The sequence below is a fragment of the Manihot esculenta genome, chromosome 4 (assembly GCF_001659605.2).
Source record: "Manihot esculenta cultivar AM560-2 chromosome 4, M.esculenta_v8, whole genome shotgun sequence".
NCBI lineage: Eukaryota > Viridiplantae > Streptophyta > Magnoliopsida > Malpighiales > Euphorbiaceae > Manihot > Manihot esculenta.
In genome coordinates, this window is record NC_035164.2 from 34,470,018 (window position 1) to 34,490,100 (window position 20,083).

Genomic DNA, 20,083 nt, shown 5'->3' on the forward strand with positions numbered 1-20,083 from the left:
AGTGGAAGTAATGGAAATTAAAAGAGATTCAATATCCTACAAATTTGGTCGAGAAACGTGAGATTCATACTTTGACCAACAATGCACGTTGCCAATCTTGATTTTCTTTGTTCAAATCATTAACCCTCATTTGGTGAAGGTGACCCAATTACTTCCAAATACATACGTGGCAAGGAAAATACATTCATATAAATTCATATTCTAAATAATAGAGACATAAAATTTCATATATCTACAATATATATCTATATGAATTCAGTTCAAGCCATTACAAGTTCCAACAAGTGTTGGAAATAAGATTTCCAACTCCATCTAGTCTTTTGGAACTACTGTTCAATAGAAAAACTTTACAGTGACTACCATTTCTCATATTTATGTCAAATCCATCAATCACGCCCATTGAATTTTTCCTTGTTATTTTTTCCATTCCGCTCCATCGCATCGAGACGACTTCATTACCAATAAACTAAAGCTTTGTAATTACTACAACTTAACAGAATAACACGCTCCGATGGCACATCCAACTAGTGATAGAAAATGTCTCAAAAAGCAGAGTTAATGGTTGCCTAGTCTTATAATGGAATTTCTTGTGTAAAGGATTATACAAGCATGTCACCATCTAAGCATCACCAATGCTCATTCAGATTCCACTTTGTAGCAAGTATTTAACTTTGGGAGGAAAAAAGTAGATTGATCAACAACAAAATTGTTGAGGGTAAAAAAAAAAAAGAAAATTTTACTTCATCATATCATAAATATTGAGGAAATCACACATAAAAACAATTCCCATATAAAAAAAAAATGTAAGAAAAATCTAGAATGTGGTCAAGGACTAATTGCAAACAACATGCTTACAGTGTGGAAGCATTCAGGTTTAGAGACCTGGCTATTCTGGAGAGCTACACCTGATTCTTCCATTAATGAACTTGACTCCTTCCAATCTGCAGGAAATTAATCAGTGATGCTTCAAAGAATTGGAGAGCACAGGGAAGCCTCCTAGTGACCGGCACCACATCCACCCAAACACCCCACAAAAAATTCAAAGAATTGTGTCCTAGTTCATAATCTGGCAAAACTCATCCCCACCATTGTTACTGGCATCTCCTTCTCAAGAGCTGAGATACAGGGTACCCTTCAAAGAAATCCAACACAGCACTCTCCAAATCCTCAACTGAATACTTCATATAGTTCTCCGGGTGCTTTCCGCTTTCTATATGACTCCTGTACCTCCCAAGAAATGACCTGTAAGCCGGAATCAACTTCTCGGATATCGATATTCGAAGCTCCTCCCTCAGTTGATTATCCGGCACCAGCCATGTTGCTTGAGTCCTATGAACCTCTTCAAGCATAGCATTGAAGGTTTTAAACCTTTCCCTTAAAACACTCTTTGAAACCCCAGAAGAGAAACTCCCACTCACATGTAAGCCCTCATCTCTCAAGCAATACAACACTCTCACCCAAGTAGCTCTCTGGTAACTGGTAGCTGCCTGCCTGAGTTTCCCTGTTAGTTTCCTCAAGTAATCATCACCTATCATTTCTCTCAATTCTGGTGACCCTTTTACTTTTTGAACAATATAGTGAATATTATTCATCATAAAAAGGTGAGCTAATGATACATCTTTGTAATGCTTGGACTTGCCATCCAAATTGAATTGCAGAATTACAATAATCCAAATCAAATGAATGGCCAATGGAGTTTTACCCTCTAGCTCAGCAAATTCCATATCTGGGGTTGTTGAATCACCAGAATATCTTGACCCAGTTGATGGTTTTGACAAAATAAGCTCGATCAAGGTCTGTTTATAATCTGAAATCAAACTGATATAATTCATCACATACCTTGTCAAGGGATGAATTGTCCCTCCAGGCACTGGAACCAACGAAGGCTCCCGCAGAACAGCATTTTCAAACTCTGATAAAATCCCTCTTGCAGCCTCAGCCAATCTTGACAATATCTCTGCAGCTTGGACTCGAATTGAATCAGCTGATTTCGATTCGAAAACCACCTCAATATCAGGCATCAAGTCCATTAAAGTATCATGTAAGTCCAAAATCTTGAACATTTTCTCAGGAGATCTCCTGCTTATACTTATAGCTTCAGCAAAATTGAAAAGCTGAATTGCTGGACCCTTAACAGTCTCCATGAAACAAGCATCATCCACAGCTGTTCCAATCCCATAAAAAATCTGCTCGCAGAGCCTCTTCTCGCTAGAGAACAAAATCCTAATACAGACCTTAGCCGCCCTTATCCAACGCCTGATTTTAGTCTCCAAAGCATCCCACTCGAGTCTCTGTATATCCCCAATGCTCAGCTTCTCAAACCCGAGTCTCTTAAAATTTGAGTCCACAGCAGATTTTCGAACACCTCCGTACACCTGTATACACTCTCGCAAGTACCCAGCAGAAATCATGCGCTTGGCAATTGACTGGAGATCACACACTGCTTCCTGTGGAATCAGATCGATCTCGCGAATACTGCTAGTGGATCGATAGCTCGCACTGCTGTTACTCGTAGATGAATCTGCTCGTTGGATTTGATCTTGTATGTCGTCATCACCCGCATGGTCATCTTCTTCATACTCACCTGCAGCGGAGGAGTGGACTGAAGAGCTGGGATCGGCGGCGGCAAGTGAGTCCAACTCGACAGGAGTAGTGTGGTTGAGAAGTATGTTGCGGAACTCGTCTTCAAGCCTTGCCATAGCGATCTGGATGGTGGTGCTGTTGACTTTGTCTTGATCATCGGAGATGCTGGTCGACGACATGGATTTTTGAATATCGTCGACAGCCTTTAAGTACCGATCCACCTCATCACGATCGCCTTCGAAGATCATCCTCTCCCTGGCTTCCTCTGAAACTGTTGAATCCCACCGTAGAATTATTTTCTGGGCATCTTCAAAAGCCACCGCACCACCGCTGGCGTTACTATTCTCCGGTGGTTCCATATGATTAGACACAACTAGGCTCTATGAAAGTAAAAGAAGGAAACTTTTTTGCAGAATCTTTCGAGAGAAATGAAGAATTTATCTTTCCCAAATCTTGAAATTATTAACTCTAGTCTTGTTGGTGATGAATTCTTGTGCGGAAAAAGTAAGATTCCCTCTTCATTTTTTCTTTTTTTTTTGGCTCCTTTAGTATGGAAAAGTTATTCAAAAAATCGAGTTTTTTTTCTTTTTAAAATTGTATAGGCGAAGATTGAAATATTTTTAGAATATTGAAAAGATGGTGGTTGGCGGTGGTTTTGGGTTGCTGTGAAGGAGGCGGTGGCGGAGTAGAGATAGTAGAAGGGATTGGGATTCAGACAGAGTAGCAGTTTGATTGGGAGAAAGGGTGAGGTTGTGTATAATTTTGGAGCACTAGTTTTTACTTTTGCGTGCTGCTTGTGGTCTTGGAAGGCAGCTGTGAGGATTTTTGTCTGAATGTGAAAATATTGCAAGATAAATATGGAAGAAATTTAACATTAAAAAAAAATTAAAAAGGTTTTTTTTCTGTGACTATTCAAGCCGCCGGTGAATCTCTTTAGGATATTCCGGCGATGTGGCCGCAAATTTCCTTTATATTTCGCTTTTGGATGTCACTTTTGGATTATTTATTTATGTCAAATAGATAAATTAAAAAAAAGGTTCATCATGGGTCCTAATTGGCCCATGTTTTAGATACTAATATTGCCCGTTTTAAGAGAAACTATCGAGCATAATGGCTATCTGTAGATTTTTTACTCGTACAAATATAAATTTTATATTTTTTAAATTCATGATTTAAGTTTTTCTAATAATGATCGTTTTATTAAAAAATATTATGGAGTCCATTGTAAAACTTAATTTTGTAATTTTAATTGATTTTGTGTTTTGATCACTAAATATAAATTGATTTATATACTATGAATTTTCTTTATTTTTAATATATAACATAAAAAAATATTATATAATTTATACTTTAGTGAATAAATAGCCATTTCGTACCTAAAAAAATATAATTTTATCTTCGCATAATTTTAGAAATATAATTATATATTAAAATGATAAATTTATTTTATTTTTAAAAATATATCATTCACTTACATTATTTATTTAAAATGAAATTAATGATAGTAAGAAATTTATTTTAAAGTTAATAAAATTTGATTTTACCACATTAAATAAAAATATTCTAATAAATAAACTATTATTTTAAAAATAAATCGTACTATAATCAGAGGAAAAAGTGAATTTATTTGTATGGGTGAAGAAAATAAGTTCTCATATGATTTGAATAATATGTTTTGAAAACTATAAAATCTTACATTGAACTCTTATTTTACCTATTTCAAAAAAAAAAAAAAACTCTTATTTAAAATTAAATAAATAAAATCTCTGAAAGGATATCTAAATCATTCCAAAATTGTGAAGGAGATTGGTATTTTAATATTGTTAAATAAATTTAGTAATAATAATATGAGATTTTATTATTACTAAATTTGTAAAAATGTGTAAATAAGAATTTTGTCTCGCCTTTCATACACTTATGATTTGTTTAAAGTTATAAAAGACAAAAACAAAAATGATAGAAAAATAAATAATTAGGAAATTAATAATGGGGAAACTCAGGTAATCGTAATTATGGATGTCCACCAAGTCCAGCTATAAAAAAGACAAAAATCCAATTAAGCAAATTTAATTAGCAGAGAACACAACTATATATTAATTAAGCACAGCCAAGCAAGCAATGGGCGTAATGAGCTGGCTCTAGGTCTACCCTAACCCACAAATAAATTAATTTAAGCCCATTAATTAACAAAATTAGTGAAGTCAACTAATCTTACTGCCAAATTAGGCCGACACGCACGTGCGTCCCATGCTTGCACGTACACATTTTTTCATTTCTTTACTAATATACATTACACAGCATCGATTTCATACAAAATTAAAAATACAAATACTTTGCACCAAATCATGAAAATTTGCACGCTTATTTATGTGGTAATGCTGGAATAATTTATCATCCTTAATAAAATTAAAATTTTATGATGAAATCTTGTGCAGCAGTTGATGATAAATTAAAAAAGAAAACAATCAAGAGGAGAAGAAATTATTTTTTTAATTAAAATGGTGTTGCACGAGTGTTACAGGTTATTTAGAAAGATCATTTCAAGATCTCTCTTTTAATTAATACATATACTTAATATTTGAAATTTTTTTTCTACAAATAATTGAAGGAGATAAGATTGTTAAACTTTTTACATTATTAAACAGCCACTTGATTTTTGAGTTGGCCAAATGCTTTCCTCTGCAGTTTGGTTATCCAAGAAATCCTGACAGTTAGCGTTGGTTAACGAATTATGAGTGTACTGATTCAATGTGTGGATTTGTATTGGAAAATTTTTCAAGTTATCTATGCGATTTTCAGGGCAAAAAGCAGATGGGCTATTGTTGTGGGCCAGGTTAGAATCCTATAATTTTGAACCAATTTTTTTTAAAAAATAGTTTGATTTCATGGTATCTCCAGCTGTAGTGAGCTATGATCATATGAGTTACAGAAAGGGGTTGACTTGGTTCCTGTTTTCAATCTGTCAATGAGTTGTAAATTGAGACTCCCAATGGGATTCATGATCATGTATTAAGGGCAGTAATTAGAGAAAAGTTTAGCAGTAGCCTCGCAAGGAAATCTCCATTGAATTTTGCAGAAAAGTTGATACAAATGGCTATGTTATATTAATAAATCTAAACAAGCTATGACAACTGAATCAAAAGGGAATCACTACCAGAATTAACAATCTACAGCTTTAAAAACATAAGCTACAAAGATAATTTTTCTAGTGATATACATGCACGGATTCATTCTTATTTATCTTCAACTTTTCGAGTTTTCTCTCGGGCGAAAAATACCCAGAATGCAGCCTGGAATATTTTTGCAGATGCTGCTTCAGAAACTGATGATTATGTTCTGTGATGTTTCATTTCTATTTCTCATTGCTTAAGTTTGAGCGAGGAGATGCAAAGGAAAATAGTTCACTATCAGTAAAGCTCTGTGATCCATATTCCTTTCTAGTTTTCTGAGCATGACCTTGTTGAGTACTAGTACTAGTACTAGTACTAGTACTAGCAGCAGGAGCATCTGCATAGCTATCTTTAAGTGATGGTAGTACTTCTACTGTTCTGGAATCTGGGGCTGTAATCTCCAGTTTTATCGACTCTATCCTTCGAATAGCTTCTCTTAGGTCTAACCGTTGCGTAGGATTATTTGCAGCACAATGAACTCCAATATGAAGGAGTTGCTTCATATCACCAAGTGAATTTGAAGAGCTTGCAATTCCAGGGTCAAGTATTTCACATTCTTTCCCTGCAGAAATTGCTGGTTCCACAAATTGAACTAGATCAATCCCTTCTTTGTCATTGTTAATATATTGACATGGGTATTTTCCAGTGAGGATTTCAAGAATGATTAGTCCTAAACAGTATACGTCGCATTTAGGGGATATTCCAAATTTTGCAATTTCTGGGGCCTTATAGGCAATTTGAGCTTGTCCTATAACTGAAGGATTGGTTAGTGGACTGAATCCATATTCTGAAAGCAATGATTCGTTATCAGGAGTAAGAAGGACATTGCTTGATTTGAGATTTCCATGAGGCAAGTCATAGGAAGCAAGTTCAGTATGCAGATAACCCAAACCTCTAGCAATTCCTTGAACAATCTTGAGACGATCAGGCCAATTTAGCTCACAATGTGAAGATCCCTTATCACCTGAAAATTTTTTCACTCTTTAGCATATTCATACATGTAATGGAAAAGATAAAAATGCATTTAGAAAGCTAGATTTTCACATTGAAAATAAAAAAAATTGTATACCGTGCAACGAATTAAGCAAACTTCCTTTGGGGATGTACTCATAGATCAACAGCTTCTCATCTTTCCGATAATGAAAAGCCAACGGTGGCAAAATATTATGATGCCTTAGACTTCCCAGCCTTCTGATCTCCGCATCAAATCCATCTTTCCCCAACGCATTCATTTCTCTCAATCTCTTGACCACCACAGTTACACCATTATCCATCAGAGCTTTATATGAAGATCCCAATCCCCCATTTCCAAGCACTTCTGCAGCAGCTCTCATCAAATCTATCAGCCCAAAAGCACCCTTTTCATTATTCATGATTATTAATTCACCTATACCTCCCTTGGCAGTAGCTGGTGCTCTTCGACTCGGTCCTGGTTTTTTGTTTAGGTCCACTTCCTTCAGCAGAACTGGCATAGAAACTTGCACTTCTACTGTTTCAGCTGCCTCCTGATCAGTAGTAGTATTGTCCATTCCACCAGCTTCAAAATCTTCTTCTTCTTTTTTTCTCATTTTAAGTATGATCATAACTGCTACACAAAGAAACATCAAGGCCAATACTATAATCCCTGCACCTGTCTTTTTAATGCTAATAGCATCGTTTTTCGTAATGTTCATAGCACTGGTTGTGGCGAAGGCCCCTGGATCTAATGTTTCAATTGGAGTATTAGCTGCATTACACACTTTTCCAATATTTTCTCCACAAAGACCGTCATTTCCCTGGAAGGAACTCTTGTTGAATTTTGTTAAACCTTGCGGGATCACCCCACTTAACTTATTATTCGACACATTGAAAGATTTCAACCTTGTTTCCTCTACAGATGGAATAGTCCCAGTGAACTGATTATCTTCAAGACGCAATTCAATGAGATTGGACAAATGCAGTAATGTTAATGGAATGTTTCCCGAAAACTTGTTTTTTGAAAGCGAAACTTTCTTCAAGGATTCCATTCTCAAGAAGAATTCTGGTGGGATCTCACCTGAGAACTGGTTACCTGTCAAGTATATATTCTTCAAATAGCCTAAACGACTGAATTCAGGAATCAAACCGGAAAAAGAATTATATTCAAAGCTTACACTCCTGAGTCCTGACATAGCAACCAATGCATCAACATCAATTTTTCCTGATAAACCCATATTCTCAAGGCGAAGACCGATGACAACGCCATTGCTACAAAGAAGTCCATCCCACTGAGCGCCTCGGTCACAAGGAGCTGATCCAGGCAACCAAGAACTAAGAGCGGTTGTGTTGGTAAACGAATTCTTTAGCTTAATCAAGGCTTCGGATTGGATTATGGAAGTTGTGCAAGTAGATTGGAGGACAAAAACGATGATGAACACAGGAGAAACTGGCCGGAGAAGCCAATCCAAGGCCATAACTTGGGTAGAAAGAAATGATAGATTTTCCTTTTTGGCAGTAAATTTTTTTGTGGGTGTTTGTTGCTTTTGCTGGTTTTGCGCTCCTCGATTGGATTTCGGTCGGTGAGATCATGGTGTTTGTTTTGAGTAAGTGCAACAGAGCCTTAGAATTGAGAGGAGCATAAGAGCTTTAGCTTTAAGCCTTAGACAAAGAGGGGGAAATTTTCTTGGTTGAAATTTGGTCACCTTGAAAGACCGTTATATTATAACTGTTGGAATTGATTTATTTTACTAAAAGGACCTTCCAATGCCATGGCTCTAGTCTGAAGTTTCTAAGCAAACAATCAAAATTTCTAGGGGCATTTTTTGTCAACTCAGAACCTATCCTGCGTTATTAGCGCATCCTGAGTGATTTTGTTATAATTAGAACAGTTCTTTCTTTCATTTCCACTAATACTGTTAAGCTAGAAAGGATATATAAATGATCCATCGCTCGGATCGGAGTGATATTTAGGAAAATTCCTTCCAACTCCAGAATTCAAACTCCTAATCTTACAGATAAAATCCACCTCGGATCGGATCGGATCGGATGTGCTTCAGAACACTGATATAACCATTTATTAATTTTTAAAATGCTCATATAAAAAGAAACCAGATTTCATCAGTATCAATTAAATTCTTTGTTAAATGTTGTTAATTGCTAAAATGAATCTTAGCAAGGAAGAAAATTGCAACGCAGTTTTTTTAAGCAAACAATAAACTAATCAAGTTTTAAACAAAATTACATAAGTAGGTTTTTAGTCCAAATAACAGGTGAAACGGCTTTTTAATCAATTAACATTTAGAAAATAATTTTTAAATAATTAATTTAATAAGTATGAAACTTGCATTTTTAAACTTAACAAAAAGCATAAATTATTTTTTTAACTGAAATTAAATTTCATTAATTTAAGAGGAAAATAAGAGGTGGGCTATGGGCCCAAACCTAAATAAACAAAACACAAAACTGAAGTCCAAAGTCTAGCTCATGAGTCCGACCCACTGCATAGCACCTATACCACAAGCCACTGCAACACGGCATAAGCAAGGCACAAAACGACTACAGTCTCCGTGACAAAGTGAGCAATATATAGTTTAAATTGAAAAAAATAATGGAATGAAATTAATTTATAAATTTAATATAATTTTTTTATTATTTTTAATTTAATATTTACTTTTAAAAATTTTAATTAATTTAGTTCAATTAAATTTTAATAATAAAAAATAATAAAATTAAATCGAACTGATTAATAAATAATATTATATTTTTTTAATAATATAAAAAAATTAAATCATAAATAAAATTAAAATATCATAATTAAATTTTAAAATATTAAAAATAGATCATAAACAAAATGACACCCATTTGGAGGACTTTTGTTTTTTTCAAATGATTATTTTGTCCGTCAAATTTCATGACTACGGCTTCCAGCAAGCTCGTCTTCAAATATTAAAGCTCCATTCAAAATTTGTTGGCAAATGAAATCTTAATATTGGTCTGCTTTATTAAATAGAGTAATCCTATGGAGTAAGTTAAGGGTCGACCATGGAGTTGACAAATTGCACACAGCGACAAGCCAAGGTAGTTGTCTGGGGAAAGGTAATGCGAGGACTAGGAAGACTTAGACATTTTCTTCATTGATGGGTAATGGCAGGAGCATGGAAATTTCCACATCCAACAATCAACTTTAGACACCAAATTCTCACGTTTTTTGCAATAAGTCGCGGAAGTAAACTATTATCAAATCAAATAAGCAAAACAAGAAATCAATAACAAATAAATTATGGGGGTAAATTCTGCCTATTAGTATTTCCATTGATAACTGTTGAGGCTGGAATTTTAAATCAAAATTGTTTAACTATGGGAAACTTCATTTTTTCTTTTTTTTAATTGTGAATATCATGGTATTAAAGGTTATTATCCCACATCTGTGGATAAAGGATATTAAAATAATTAAAATCTATCGATTAATTATTTTTACCGACTGATAAAAGAAATTTAAAAAATATTTAATTAAATTATTACAATAAGTTTAAAGTTTAAAAGTGCTGCATTTTTGTACCAATAGACTTAATCTGGTGATAAATATATCCAGTGGCGGAGCCAGGAACTTCCCTTTGGTAGGGCACCACCGGCTGCGCCGCTGCGGCACCTTCATCCCCTTCAAAATATTTTTCGGTCGCAGGTACGGCACGTGCCCCTTGCCGTACCCTCCCTCCGTCCCTGCCTAATATATAAAAAATTGAAATAGTGAATATTTTCAGTACTAAAATATGAATAAATACATTCATGAAGTATCAGAAAAATCACTCTATTTGAATTTGATTAATATAATCCATACTCAGAATTCATTTTAAATTTAATTGAAATTTATTATAAATTTAATTGAAATTTATTACAAATTATTCAACCCGTCAAAAATTCAATTATTATAAACTGAATATACTAAATTTATTTAATTTTATATATTTTAATTAATAATTTACATAAAAATGCATTTTTCATTAATAATTTTTAGTTTTTAAAAAATTTAAAATTTATTTTTTAAATAAAAATATAAAATAATTGATAAATATTATTATAAAATATATATTTTATATAAAATTAATTATTTATATAAATAACTTCAAGTAAATTCATATGTATAATATTGTCCTAATCTTTGTAACGTACAAATTGGAGTCCATTTAGTCTTACACAACTTTATTTTTTGTATTAATTATTACACTAATTAAATCCCTAAACAGAGTCAATAATCAATAAAGAACCACATAATCACGTGAGACATGACGTGGCCCAATTAAAACCCAAAATTCGGTGAACGTGCAGTGACCTTATTATTTCTCTCTTTTGACAGAATGAAATGCGCTGCCACCGTCTTCTATTACAACAGCAACAGAAAAAAGATTTCACTTTTCCAGCTAAAAGAAATTCTCAATTTGCTCTCCCTCGAAAAAGCAGGCAATTGCGACTGCGGCAGCTCCAGCAGCGGTGAACGGAGGAGGCAAGGTGACTTCTCAAGCTTATTTGGAGAGTATTGCTGTGAAGGACACGAGGGTGTTAATCGCTGATCTCTGCCGCCAGTTCTACAACCTTGGATGGGTCTCTGGGACAGGTGGAAGCATCACCATCAAGGTCCACGATGATTCCATCCCTAAGCCTCAACAGCTTATCTTAATGTCCCCTTCTGGTAAATATTGTCGTTGCTATGCTATTCCCAAAATTGAGCTCCTCTGTTCATCTGTCTACATGTGTTGTCGGATTACTGCGCGGCACCACCGGGGGACGCTGCAACTGCACTGCTGCGGCACCATCGGCTGCGCCGCTGCGGCACCTTCATCCCCCTTCAAAGCATTTTCCGGTCGCCGGTACGGCACGTGCCCCCCTGCCGTACCGTCCCTCCGCCCCTGAATATATCTCAATAAATTTAAGAGATTTCAGATTCTACTCTCCCAATCTTAATATAATATTAAAAAAATAATTTTATAAAATATAAAAATATTTTAATGAAGAGATTAAAAAGTATGAATTAAATAATTAATTTTGATAAATCATAATTGTTTAATAGTATTTTACTCTAAAAATTTAAGCATTCTAAATTACTTTATCTCATAATTTTTATCTATTTTATTTTTTTACATGTTAATAATTGTATTTATTTTAAAAATATTAAATTTTATTAAATATTAAAAGATATTTTAAAAAAATTTTAAAAATAAAATAAAATAAAATAAGAATATAATAGATAATTTATATAATTTTTTTAATTATGCAGAACAAATAATTTAAATGGTAGTCAGCATATTTAATTTTACATGATAATTAAGTAAACAATTAAACCATATAAATTATTATGAATACTCTTTATTTTATTAAATTATTATTTAACTCACTTAATTACTAAAGTATTAATATTTTTTTATCGATATACCTTTTGGTGAGATAATTAAGAGAAATAAAGACAAATTATAAAATAATTTTTAAGTAAATTGTACAAATAGTTACGACATATGCACTCATAAAAAAATGAGAGTAGTTTTTGAAAATATCGAAAAACAGATTTTGTATTCATGTGAGAGATTTTCAAATGGAAAATTGGTTCTAAAATTAAGCTAATAAATTTATTATTTTTGAAAATAGTAAATTTTATTTTTAACCCAGTAAATAAAATTATGTTAAAAAAGTTTATCAATAAATTATTTACAAAAATTATCTATAATTTAAAAATTTTTAAAAATAAATTATAAAATTATACGTTAACTTCTGAATTTTATTTTATGATGATTAATGGATCAATTTTTATATTTTTAAAACTAAATATTTAAATCTCTTTATAATTAATTAATTTAAATTAAAAATTATTTCATTTATTTTTACCGTAAAAAATATAAAAATATTTTTATTATATTTTTTAAATAGATAAACTATACTTTAATTATTAAATTATTAAATTTTAGTATAATTAATGGATCAATTTCTATATTTTAAAATTAAACATTTAAATCCCACTGTAATTATTTTATTCAGATTTAATCCTTTTCATTTATTTTTTATAATTAAAAGTATAAGAATATTTTTATTATTTCTTTTATAAGTTAAAAATATTAAGAAACTATAGTTTCATCCATTTTATTTTATTTATTAAAATTTAAATATTTAAATATTTTATTTTTTACTTAAAAAAACACTTAAATTTTATTAACTTTTATTCATTTTAATTCATTTAATTAATTTTTAATATTTTTTATTCTTTAAAATATCTCAGTATTTTTATAATTTTAAAATTTTTAAAAAATACTTATAATTTTAATGTTTTTAAGTGAGGTCAAAAAACTTTAAGTAGGTTTTTAATTTTTATAAAAAAATATTTAAAAAAATATATTTTTATAAGTTTGACTATCTATTATTTTTGGACTATAGATTATAATATATGAAAAAATTATAATTTTAAATGGATAAAATATAAAGAGATTTAGAAATTTAATTTTAAAAATATAATAATTAATTTATTAATTATTTTAAAATTTAGAAATTAAAATATAATTTACATAATATAAAATAATTTATTTAGATTTAATCTGATATAAATTAATTTATTTAAATTTAATCTGATATAAGTATATCTGAATAGATTTGAGAGATTTTAATTTTTTTTTTTAATTTTTAATTTTAATTTAAAAAAAAGTATTTTAAGTATTTATTTTTTTTAAATGATTGAATAATGAAATTATGAATAAAATTTATGAATTGATTATAAAAAAATTTAAATATTTAATTTTGAAAATATAGAATTAATTTATTAATTTTATTAAAATTTAAAAGATAAAATTGCAGTTTACTCAAATTTTTATTGCAGAGATAGAGTAAATATTTAAAAAAAAAAAAAGAAACCCTTTTAAAGCTAATTTGTTGATTTTATAAAAAGAAGTCATTTGTTAATTATTTGATTTAATGGACACGACCCCTCCGCGTCTGCCAATCATAATTCAGCGGCCCACACTAGCATCGGTGGCTAATTGTGCATCCGATGCCGACACGGGATTCGAAGTCGAAACTCACAGGTTGGGCACGTTTCTCGAAGTTCACCGCACTGACGAAATTGATCCGCCGGGTAGAATTGTTTATCACGTGCTATAATAGATTAATAGGTTATTATAAAATAAAGGCCATAGTTGTATTTTATATATGTCTCGAATAATGAATATTTTTTTAGATAATAATTTAGTTTTTTTATAAATTTTTAATACACCTCTATTTAATATATTAAAAAAATAAAATTTTTATTATAAAAAAAACGTAATAGTTGGACAATATGAGTGAAGTGTATATTAATAATATAATATACAATTTATTACTTTTAATTATGTTAATTATATTTTTCTTAATACACAAAAAAGTAGCCTTATATTTATATAATAGATGGAATATTATGTTGAAAGTTGAGTAGGTGACAAACAAACAATCACCATTAAAAGATATCAACCACAAATAAAAGAGATATAATATGAAAAAGAAACACATTGAAAATAAATAGTTGATGTGATTTGTTTTTAAAATTTTAAAAGTTAACTTGACTTTTTAAAAATTTGAAACGTTTGTATCTTTTTTTGAAAATTTATTCAATATATCTTTAAAAAAATTTTAAAAATAATTAACTTACTTGAAATTTTTTTATTTAAAATTTAATAATTAGATAATTAAAATATATTGATACTCACTAGTGATTTTCGATAATATTTTCTCTTTATTATATTAATCGTATAATTTTTAATTCTCTAGTGGAGTGAGTAAACTTAGAAGAAAAGATGGGATGATTATTGATTGACGAGAGTTTTTGGTTTTTTATTTGATTTTTTTTATTGCTTTGATTTTGTTTAATTTTATTTTTTTTGAGTTTTATTATCATTTTTGGAATTGGTTGGTGAGGGTTTGTGACTCTGCTGTAGTTATTGAAAGATTTATGATTTGCGGCATTTCGCTTTGGGACCATATCACTATATTCTGTAAATAAGGCTTTTATGGGTCGATGATGGCTAAGGTTTCTGACGCCTCCTTCGGCTGAGTTCATTTGCTGTGTTTGGAGTTGCTTTTATTTTTTTAAGTTTTCTCTTTTTCAAATTGATTGCATGCATACCTGTGATCCTTTCCTATTATTATTTTTTTTTGTGAGCTAGATTTTATGGCTGTCATTGTTGATAATAACTTTTCTTTATGTCTAGTTTAATGCTTTTTAAAGTATACCAAAGACTTATTTGAGTGTGTTGATGGATTTAATTTTTGAATTGATGTGAGTTTAATTTGGACTTAGACTTTTCAAATTCTAGATTGTTGTTTTTGGTTGGATTTGATTGAAGTTGAGTTAGGGTGAATCGTGGCCGAACTAATTTGCATTGCAGATTTTTAGTTTGAATTAGCCTTTTTTATTGTTGTAAATGCTCGTTAAGACGTTCTTAAATGCAATTTCCATTTGCAATGGGTAAAAAAAATATATAGTGCACTAAATCACATCAAAGGATTCAATGTTTGCTCATAATTACGAAGGCACCCCGCCAGTATTTCATTGAAATGTTACCGTATCACTGTGCGTGATCAGATGGGCCTACTATGGAAGGCTAATATTGTAATTCGGTGTAAATAGAGGAGCAATTTCAAGGAAAGTTCACGCTGTGCTTCCATATTGACCTGTTCCTGAACGTATCCTTGAACCGATTTTCCAATCCTCAGCTTTTTATAATGCAAATAACACGTGCTTGAATAAACATTAATTTATAAAATTTCAAATTTTAAATAATATCACAAATATAAAGAAAAATACTAGTCCCCTACAGCTCATGCTCAAGAATCCCAACTTCTCATATATATTCTTCCCAATCCTACCTCCTTCCGCCCAGCAGCCACCATAATTTTCTTCATCAAGAATAAAACTTCACAAAAACAAACGGCTTGATTCTCAAGAAAACCGTGTTGCTGAACGTTTTGAACCTCATGGCAAACTTGGTTCAGAAATCCGGCAAGGCAGCATCACCGGAGAAATCAAACTTTGCTCAGACATGCAACCGTTTTAGCCAATATTTGAAAGAAAGAGGAAGTTTTGGAGATCTTAGCCTGGGAATAAATGGAAATCTTGAAGCTAAAGGTAAATATTAAATCCCTTTTTTCCTCCTTAATTACATAATTATTTCTTCATTTCTGTTCCTTGTGTTTCTTGGCTTCTTATGGTGTGGAATAATATTTCAGCTCCTGAAGCATCTAGACCACCTGCAACAACACTGAATCTACTGTCAAACATTGAAAATTCAGCTGAAGTTTCATCACAAAAAGCTATGCCATTTCCAAACATAAAACCCACGGATTACTTCTCTCAATCTGTGGGTTTTGCTTCTACAAATCCCATCCAAGACTCCATTGCTAAATCTGCAGGTTTGAGGTGTGTAGCTCTTTTCTGTTCTATATTTGGAGTCCTGTTTAATTCTTCATGCAAGGAGTTCTTTCTTGTTGTTGTAATGGGCAAAATTAATTTTCTTAAAACCACCATCCTGTACCATAATTGAATCCTTTAACCTAAAGGGTATGAAACATAAATAAAATACATGCACGTGTTAATACACACGTATACATACTAATAAGCATAAAGTACATGTACATTCGTAGGTGTCAATGTCATCGTGTGAATTGAAAGGATTCGGGTCTTTGATAAATTAAATATGAATACTGAATCTTGGTTTTATATTTTGACGGTATCAGGAAATCCTCCAGAGCAGCAGATCCTGGGACTGCCCAACTGACCATATTTTACGCAGGCCAGGTGATAGCTTACGATGATTTTCCTGCTGATAAGGCTAAGGAGATCATGGCCTTAGCAAGCAAAGCAAGCGCCAATACTCAAAATGGCTTCAGTACTGCTGCTTCTACTTCTGCCATTGATAACATTAAGTCCACACTTCAATTGCAACCTCAAGCTATCGGTTCAGGTAGATCATTGCTACATTTTGAAAATGATTTCGACCATTATTACTAAGTTAAAGGAGTTCGTCGAAGTACACTAAATGTTTTTTTTCTTACATTTTTTTTTTGTTGGGTTCTGTGTTGTTGCAGGTTTGCCAATTGTTACAAGAGTATCACTTCATCGGTTCTTTGAGAAGAGGAAAGAAAGGGTGGCATCAAAAGCACCGTATCAACTAAACAACCCATCATCATCACCGCCTGCTCGGCCTAGACGTGATGAACAGATTGATCTAGAAGATCAATCATGGCAACAGCTTGAGCTTAAGTTATAGTTTGATCATTTGTTCATGATGATCACCATAGTCCCAAACAACTTAGGATAATGTAGTGAATTTTTAACATCCTAACTATATATTTTCTCTCTCTTTTTTTAATTTTTATTTTATTTTTTCTCGTATAGAATTTTGTAAAGTAGACAAGTACTTCTTGCACTTAATTGATTCCATATGCTGATTATTTTTAATTATTATTTCATTTTTTTAATGTGTGTATACGTATATTCTCATTTAATTTAATTGAGTAAAATAATAAGATTTTATATTTAAAAATTGATTAACAAGTTTTTTTCAATTATATATTAATATGTAAAGATAAAACAAAATAATCTTAATTTAACTGATCAATTGGGTTAAAAATTACTTAATTAAGTGGAGTATAATTATATTATTTGAGCTTGTATTTAAAGTTGAACTCAATTTAATTAAATCTAGTTAATTAACTTAGATTTTATTTGTATATCTAATTTGTTATAGTTGATTAATTGATTTTAATATATAATTATATTAAAATAATAAAAAAAAGGTTCACCATCAAAATAAATAATTAATACTTGGAATTGATGAAAGAACAATGAAGCTGTCCTAGGCTAGAGAATAGCATGTGCCATGTTTAAATGGTGTATATAGTATGGTCATCATCATTCTTGCCTTAGGATCCAATGTATTTACATCTATGTCCCCTCATCCAACCCAAATTAAATCAATATAATTATTTATTTATTAATTTTTAATTGAAAATTTGATTATATTGTCTCCCGAAAAACCTAGCTTTGCATCATTGCTTTGAATTGGAAAAAAAAAAACTTTTGAGAAAAGTTACACCAAGAGTGTTTTATAAAAATTAATTTTATAAATATTAAATGTGATTATAAATTTTTTGAAATTTATAAATATTAAATATTTTAAATAATTATATAAATTAAAATATTTATAAGTGATTAACAAGTAATGGACATATTTGTTAAATAATAAGCTTATAAGCATATTTACTAGGGCTGAGCAGAATCCGGTTCAAACCGAAAAAATCGACCGAACCGAACCGATTTGAAAATTTGGTTTGGTTTTTTATACATTTCGGTTCGGTTCGGTTTTAAATTTCAGAAATTTCGGTTATTTCGGTTCGGTTCGGTTTTGATCAGAAAAAAACCGAAAAAACCGAACCGAACCGATTTGGGATAATAATATATTTTTTCAATAATATAGAGAAATTAAATTATATTAAAATTAAAATATTTTAATTAAATTTTAAAATACTAAAAATAAAGAGTAAAAAATTAAAAAAATATTAAAAATCGAAACCGATCAAACCGAACTGAACCGAACCGAATCAGACCGGTTCGGTTCGATTCGGTTTCTGACCAAAATCGGTTCGGTTCGGTTTTCATAAAAACTAAAATTTCGGTTTTCGGTTTATTCGGTTCGGTTCGGTTTTGAACCGAACCGACCGAATGCTCACCCCTAATATTTACTATATTAAAAATAATATTAAATAAAATGTGGTGAAATTTTAAAATTAAATAAAAGTAATATAATAACTTAATTAAAAAAATTTATAAGCTTAATGTTTCCCCAAATTATTGTTTCTTCACTTATAAGCTGGCACAAGAAAATTAGAAATTTGAATTCATAACTTATTTTAAATTAATTTGGGATCTTATTTTAATTGCAAATAAGCAATTAATTTATTTCTTTTCCCAATATTACATTTTCAATTTTCGAAATTAACTTTTATTCAGATATTGGGTACATAAAAATTAATAACAAATTAAGAAAAATATCTGTTAAATATTTTGTTCTAAAAGTTAATATATTTCAATAGGTGTTGGGTACATGCTATTGCTATATGATTGTGAGTAATTTATAATTTAATTTTAAATACAATAAAACAACTCCTTAGAATTTATATTATTATGGAGAAATCGTTTAATATATGAGATATATTTTATCCATAAAATATTATTTTTAGTGAGAATATATTTTTAGTTAGTGTGAGAATGAATTTTAACAAAATGGCCCGTTGTTTGAGATTGGCTTAGGCTTTGCTCTTTTATTTGTTAGGGCCAGTAAGGCCTTTATTTTATTTATTTTTAGGGCCAGTAAGGAGAAAGCATCTCTAATTTTAACAAAATCTGTTCAGAGTATTGTCTGATATTTTTATCAAATATCATATCTAAATACTCTTTAAAATTTCTGTTACTAACCTTTGATATCCCTAATTATTCACTCATTTTTGTTGATCATCAATTTACATTATAATAATTTATATGTGAAAATTCAATAAAATTAATTTTTTGAATCCGCTTCAATTCAGAATGATTAATTAATTAATTTTAAGTAAACATTTTTTATTATGTTTATTTCTATTTTACTGAATTAATTTAAAAATAAATCTAATTTTTACCATAAATTTGAAATGATGTTTGTTTGAATAAGTTTTTATTTAAATTTATTCAAACCTTTTGATTTGTAATGAAATTATTTCAATTTTTTAATAATAAGATATATTTTATATTTCAATAATAAAAATATAAAAATTAAAATGTAAAATTATAATAATGATTAGAGTAATAATTGTGCTTTAGAAATATTTAACCATTATATGCTTAAGGCTAAAAAATATATTAAAAAATAGTATTGTAATTTTTTATTTTTGAAACTATTTTATATTATTAACATATCGAACAATATTGTTTTCATTTTCAATAATAGATTAACCTATCAGTAAATCGAAAGATTTGTGAAAATTATCAAAAATTTTAATTTCGAGGATAATTAAATCTCACCAAAATTTAAAAGCAAAAAAAGGAATTTATTAAATTATCCTATAATTTTTTAAACTTTTTATTATGCCTCCATAAATAAGGCTAAACTAAGCGTCTTCCATTTACCAATAACACTAAGCCACGTCTTGATCGGCGCAAGCTTCCTGCTGTTCCTACGTGAGTGTAACCCCAAGTAATCTCCATGCACAAATCACAGTAACACGTCTCACCATTTTATTAGATGCGTCAATAAACTTTCACAGAACCACAGTGACATTATCATAATCTAATGGAAAGAAAAAAATCCCGATATAAATACTTTACTTGTAGC

At 30.4% G+C, this 20,083-nt stretch overlaps 3 protein-coding genes across 3 annotated transcripts; 1 reads left to right on the top strand and 2 right to left on the bottom strand.

Moving 5' to 3' along the window:
• Window positions 1-718: 718 nt before the first annotated feature.
• LOC110613557 (exocyst complex component EXO70A1) lies at window positions 719-3,415 on the bottom strand. Its single transcript, XM_021754752.2, has one exon. It carries the CDS (start codon window positions 2,940-2,942, stop codon window positions 1,092-1,094), a length of 1,851 nt encoding a protein of 616 aa, XP_021610444.1. The 5' UTR covers window positions 2,943-3,415; the 3' UTR covers window positions 719-1,091.
• A 2,471-nt stretch (window positions 3,416-5,886) lies between these two features.
• Window positions 5,887-8,419, bottom strand: LOC110613083 (pollen receptor-like kinase 3). Its single transcript, XM_021754017.2, has 2 exons — window positions 6,823-8,419; window positions 5,887-6,717 (listed from the first exon to the last, which is right to left on the bottom strand). Exons 1-2 carry the CDS (start codon window positions 8,183-8,185, stop codon window positions 5,936-5,938), a joined length of 2,145 nt encoding a protein of 714 aa, XP_021609709.1. The 5' UTR covers window positions 8,186-8,419; the 3' UTR covers window positions 5,887-5,935.
• A 7,108-nt stretch (window positions 8,420-15,527) lies between these two features.
• On the top strand, window positions 15,528-17,181 carry LOC110613247 (protein TIFY 10A). Its single transcript, XM_021754282.2, has 4 exons — window positions 15,528-15,843; window positions 15,945-16,134; window positions 16,452-16,678; window positions 16,803-17,181. Exons 1-4 carry the CDS (start codon window positions 15,693-15,695, stop codon window positions 16,982-16,984), a joined length of 750 nt encoding a protein of 249 aa, XP_021609974.1. The 5' UTR covers window positions 15,528-15,692; the 3' UTR covers window positions 16,985-17,181.
• Window positions 17,182-20,083: the final 2,902 nt, after the last annotated feature.

Bases quoted from the DNA above. Each gene is read 5' to 3' on its own strand.
- LOC110613247 (XM_021754282.2), top strand. From the start codon at position 15,693: ATGGCAAACTTGGTTCAGAAATCCGGCAAGGCAGCATCACCGGAGAAA. The intron at 16,135-16,451 runs GTGTGTAGCTCT...TGACGGTATCAG, and splicing joins GCTAAATCTGCAGGTTTGAG to GAAATCCTCCAGAGCAGCAG. The intron at 16,679-16,802 runs GTAGATCATTGC...GTGTTGTTGCAG, and splicing joins ACCTCAAGCTATCGGTTCAG to GTTTGCCAATTGTTACAAGA.
- LOC110613083 (XM_021754017.2), bottom strand. From the start codon at position 8,185: ATGGCCTTGGATTGGCTTCTCCGGCCAGTTTCTCCTGTGTTCATCATC. The intron at 6,718-6,822 runs GTATACAATTTT...AAAAATTTTCAG, and splicing joins TTTGCTTAATTCGTTGCACG to GTGATAAGGGATCTTCACAT.
- LOC110613557 (XM_021754752.2), bottom strand. From the start codon at position 2,942: ATGGAACCACCGGAGAATAGTAACGCCAGCGGTGGTGCGGTGGCTTTT.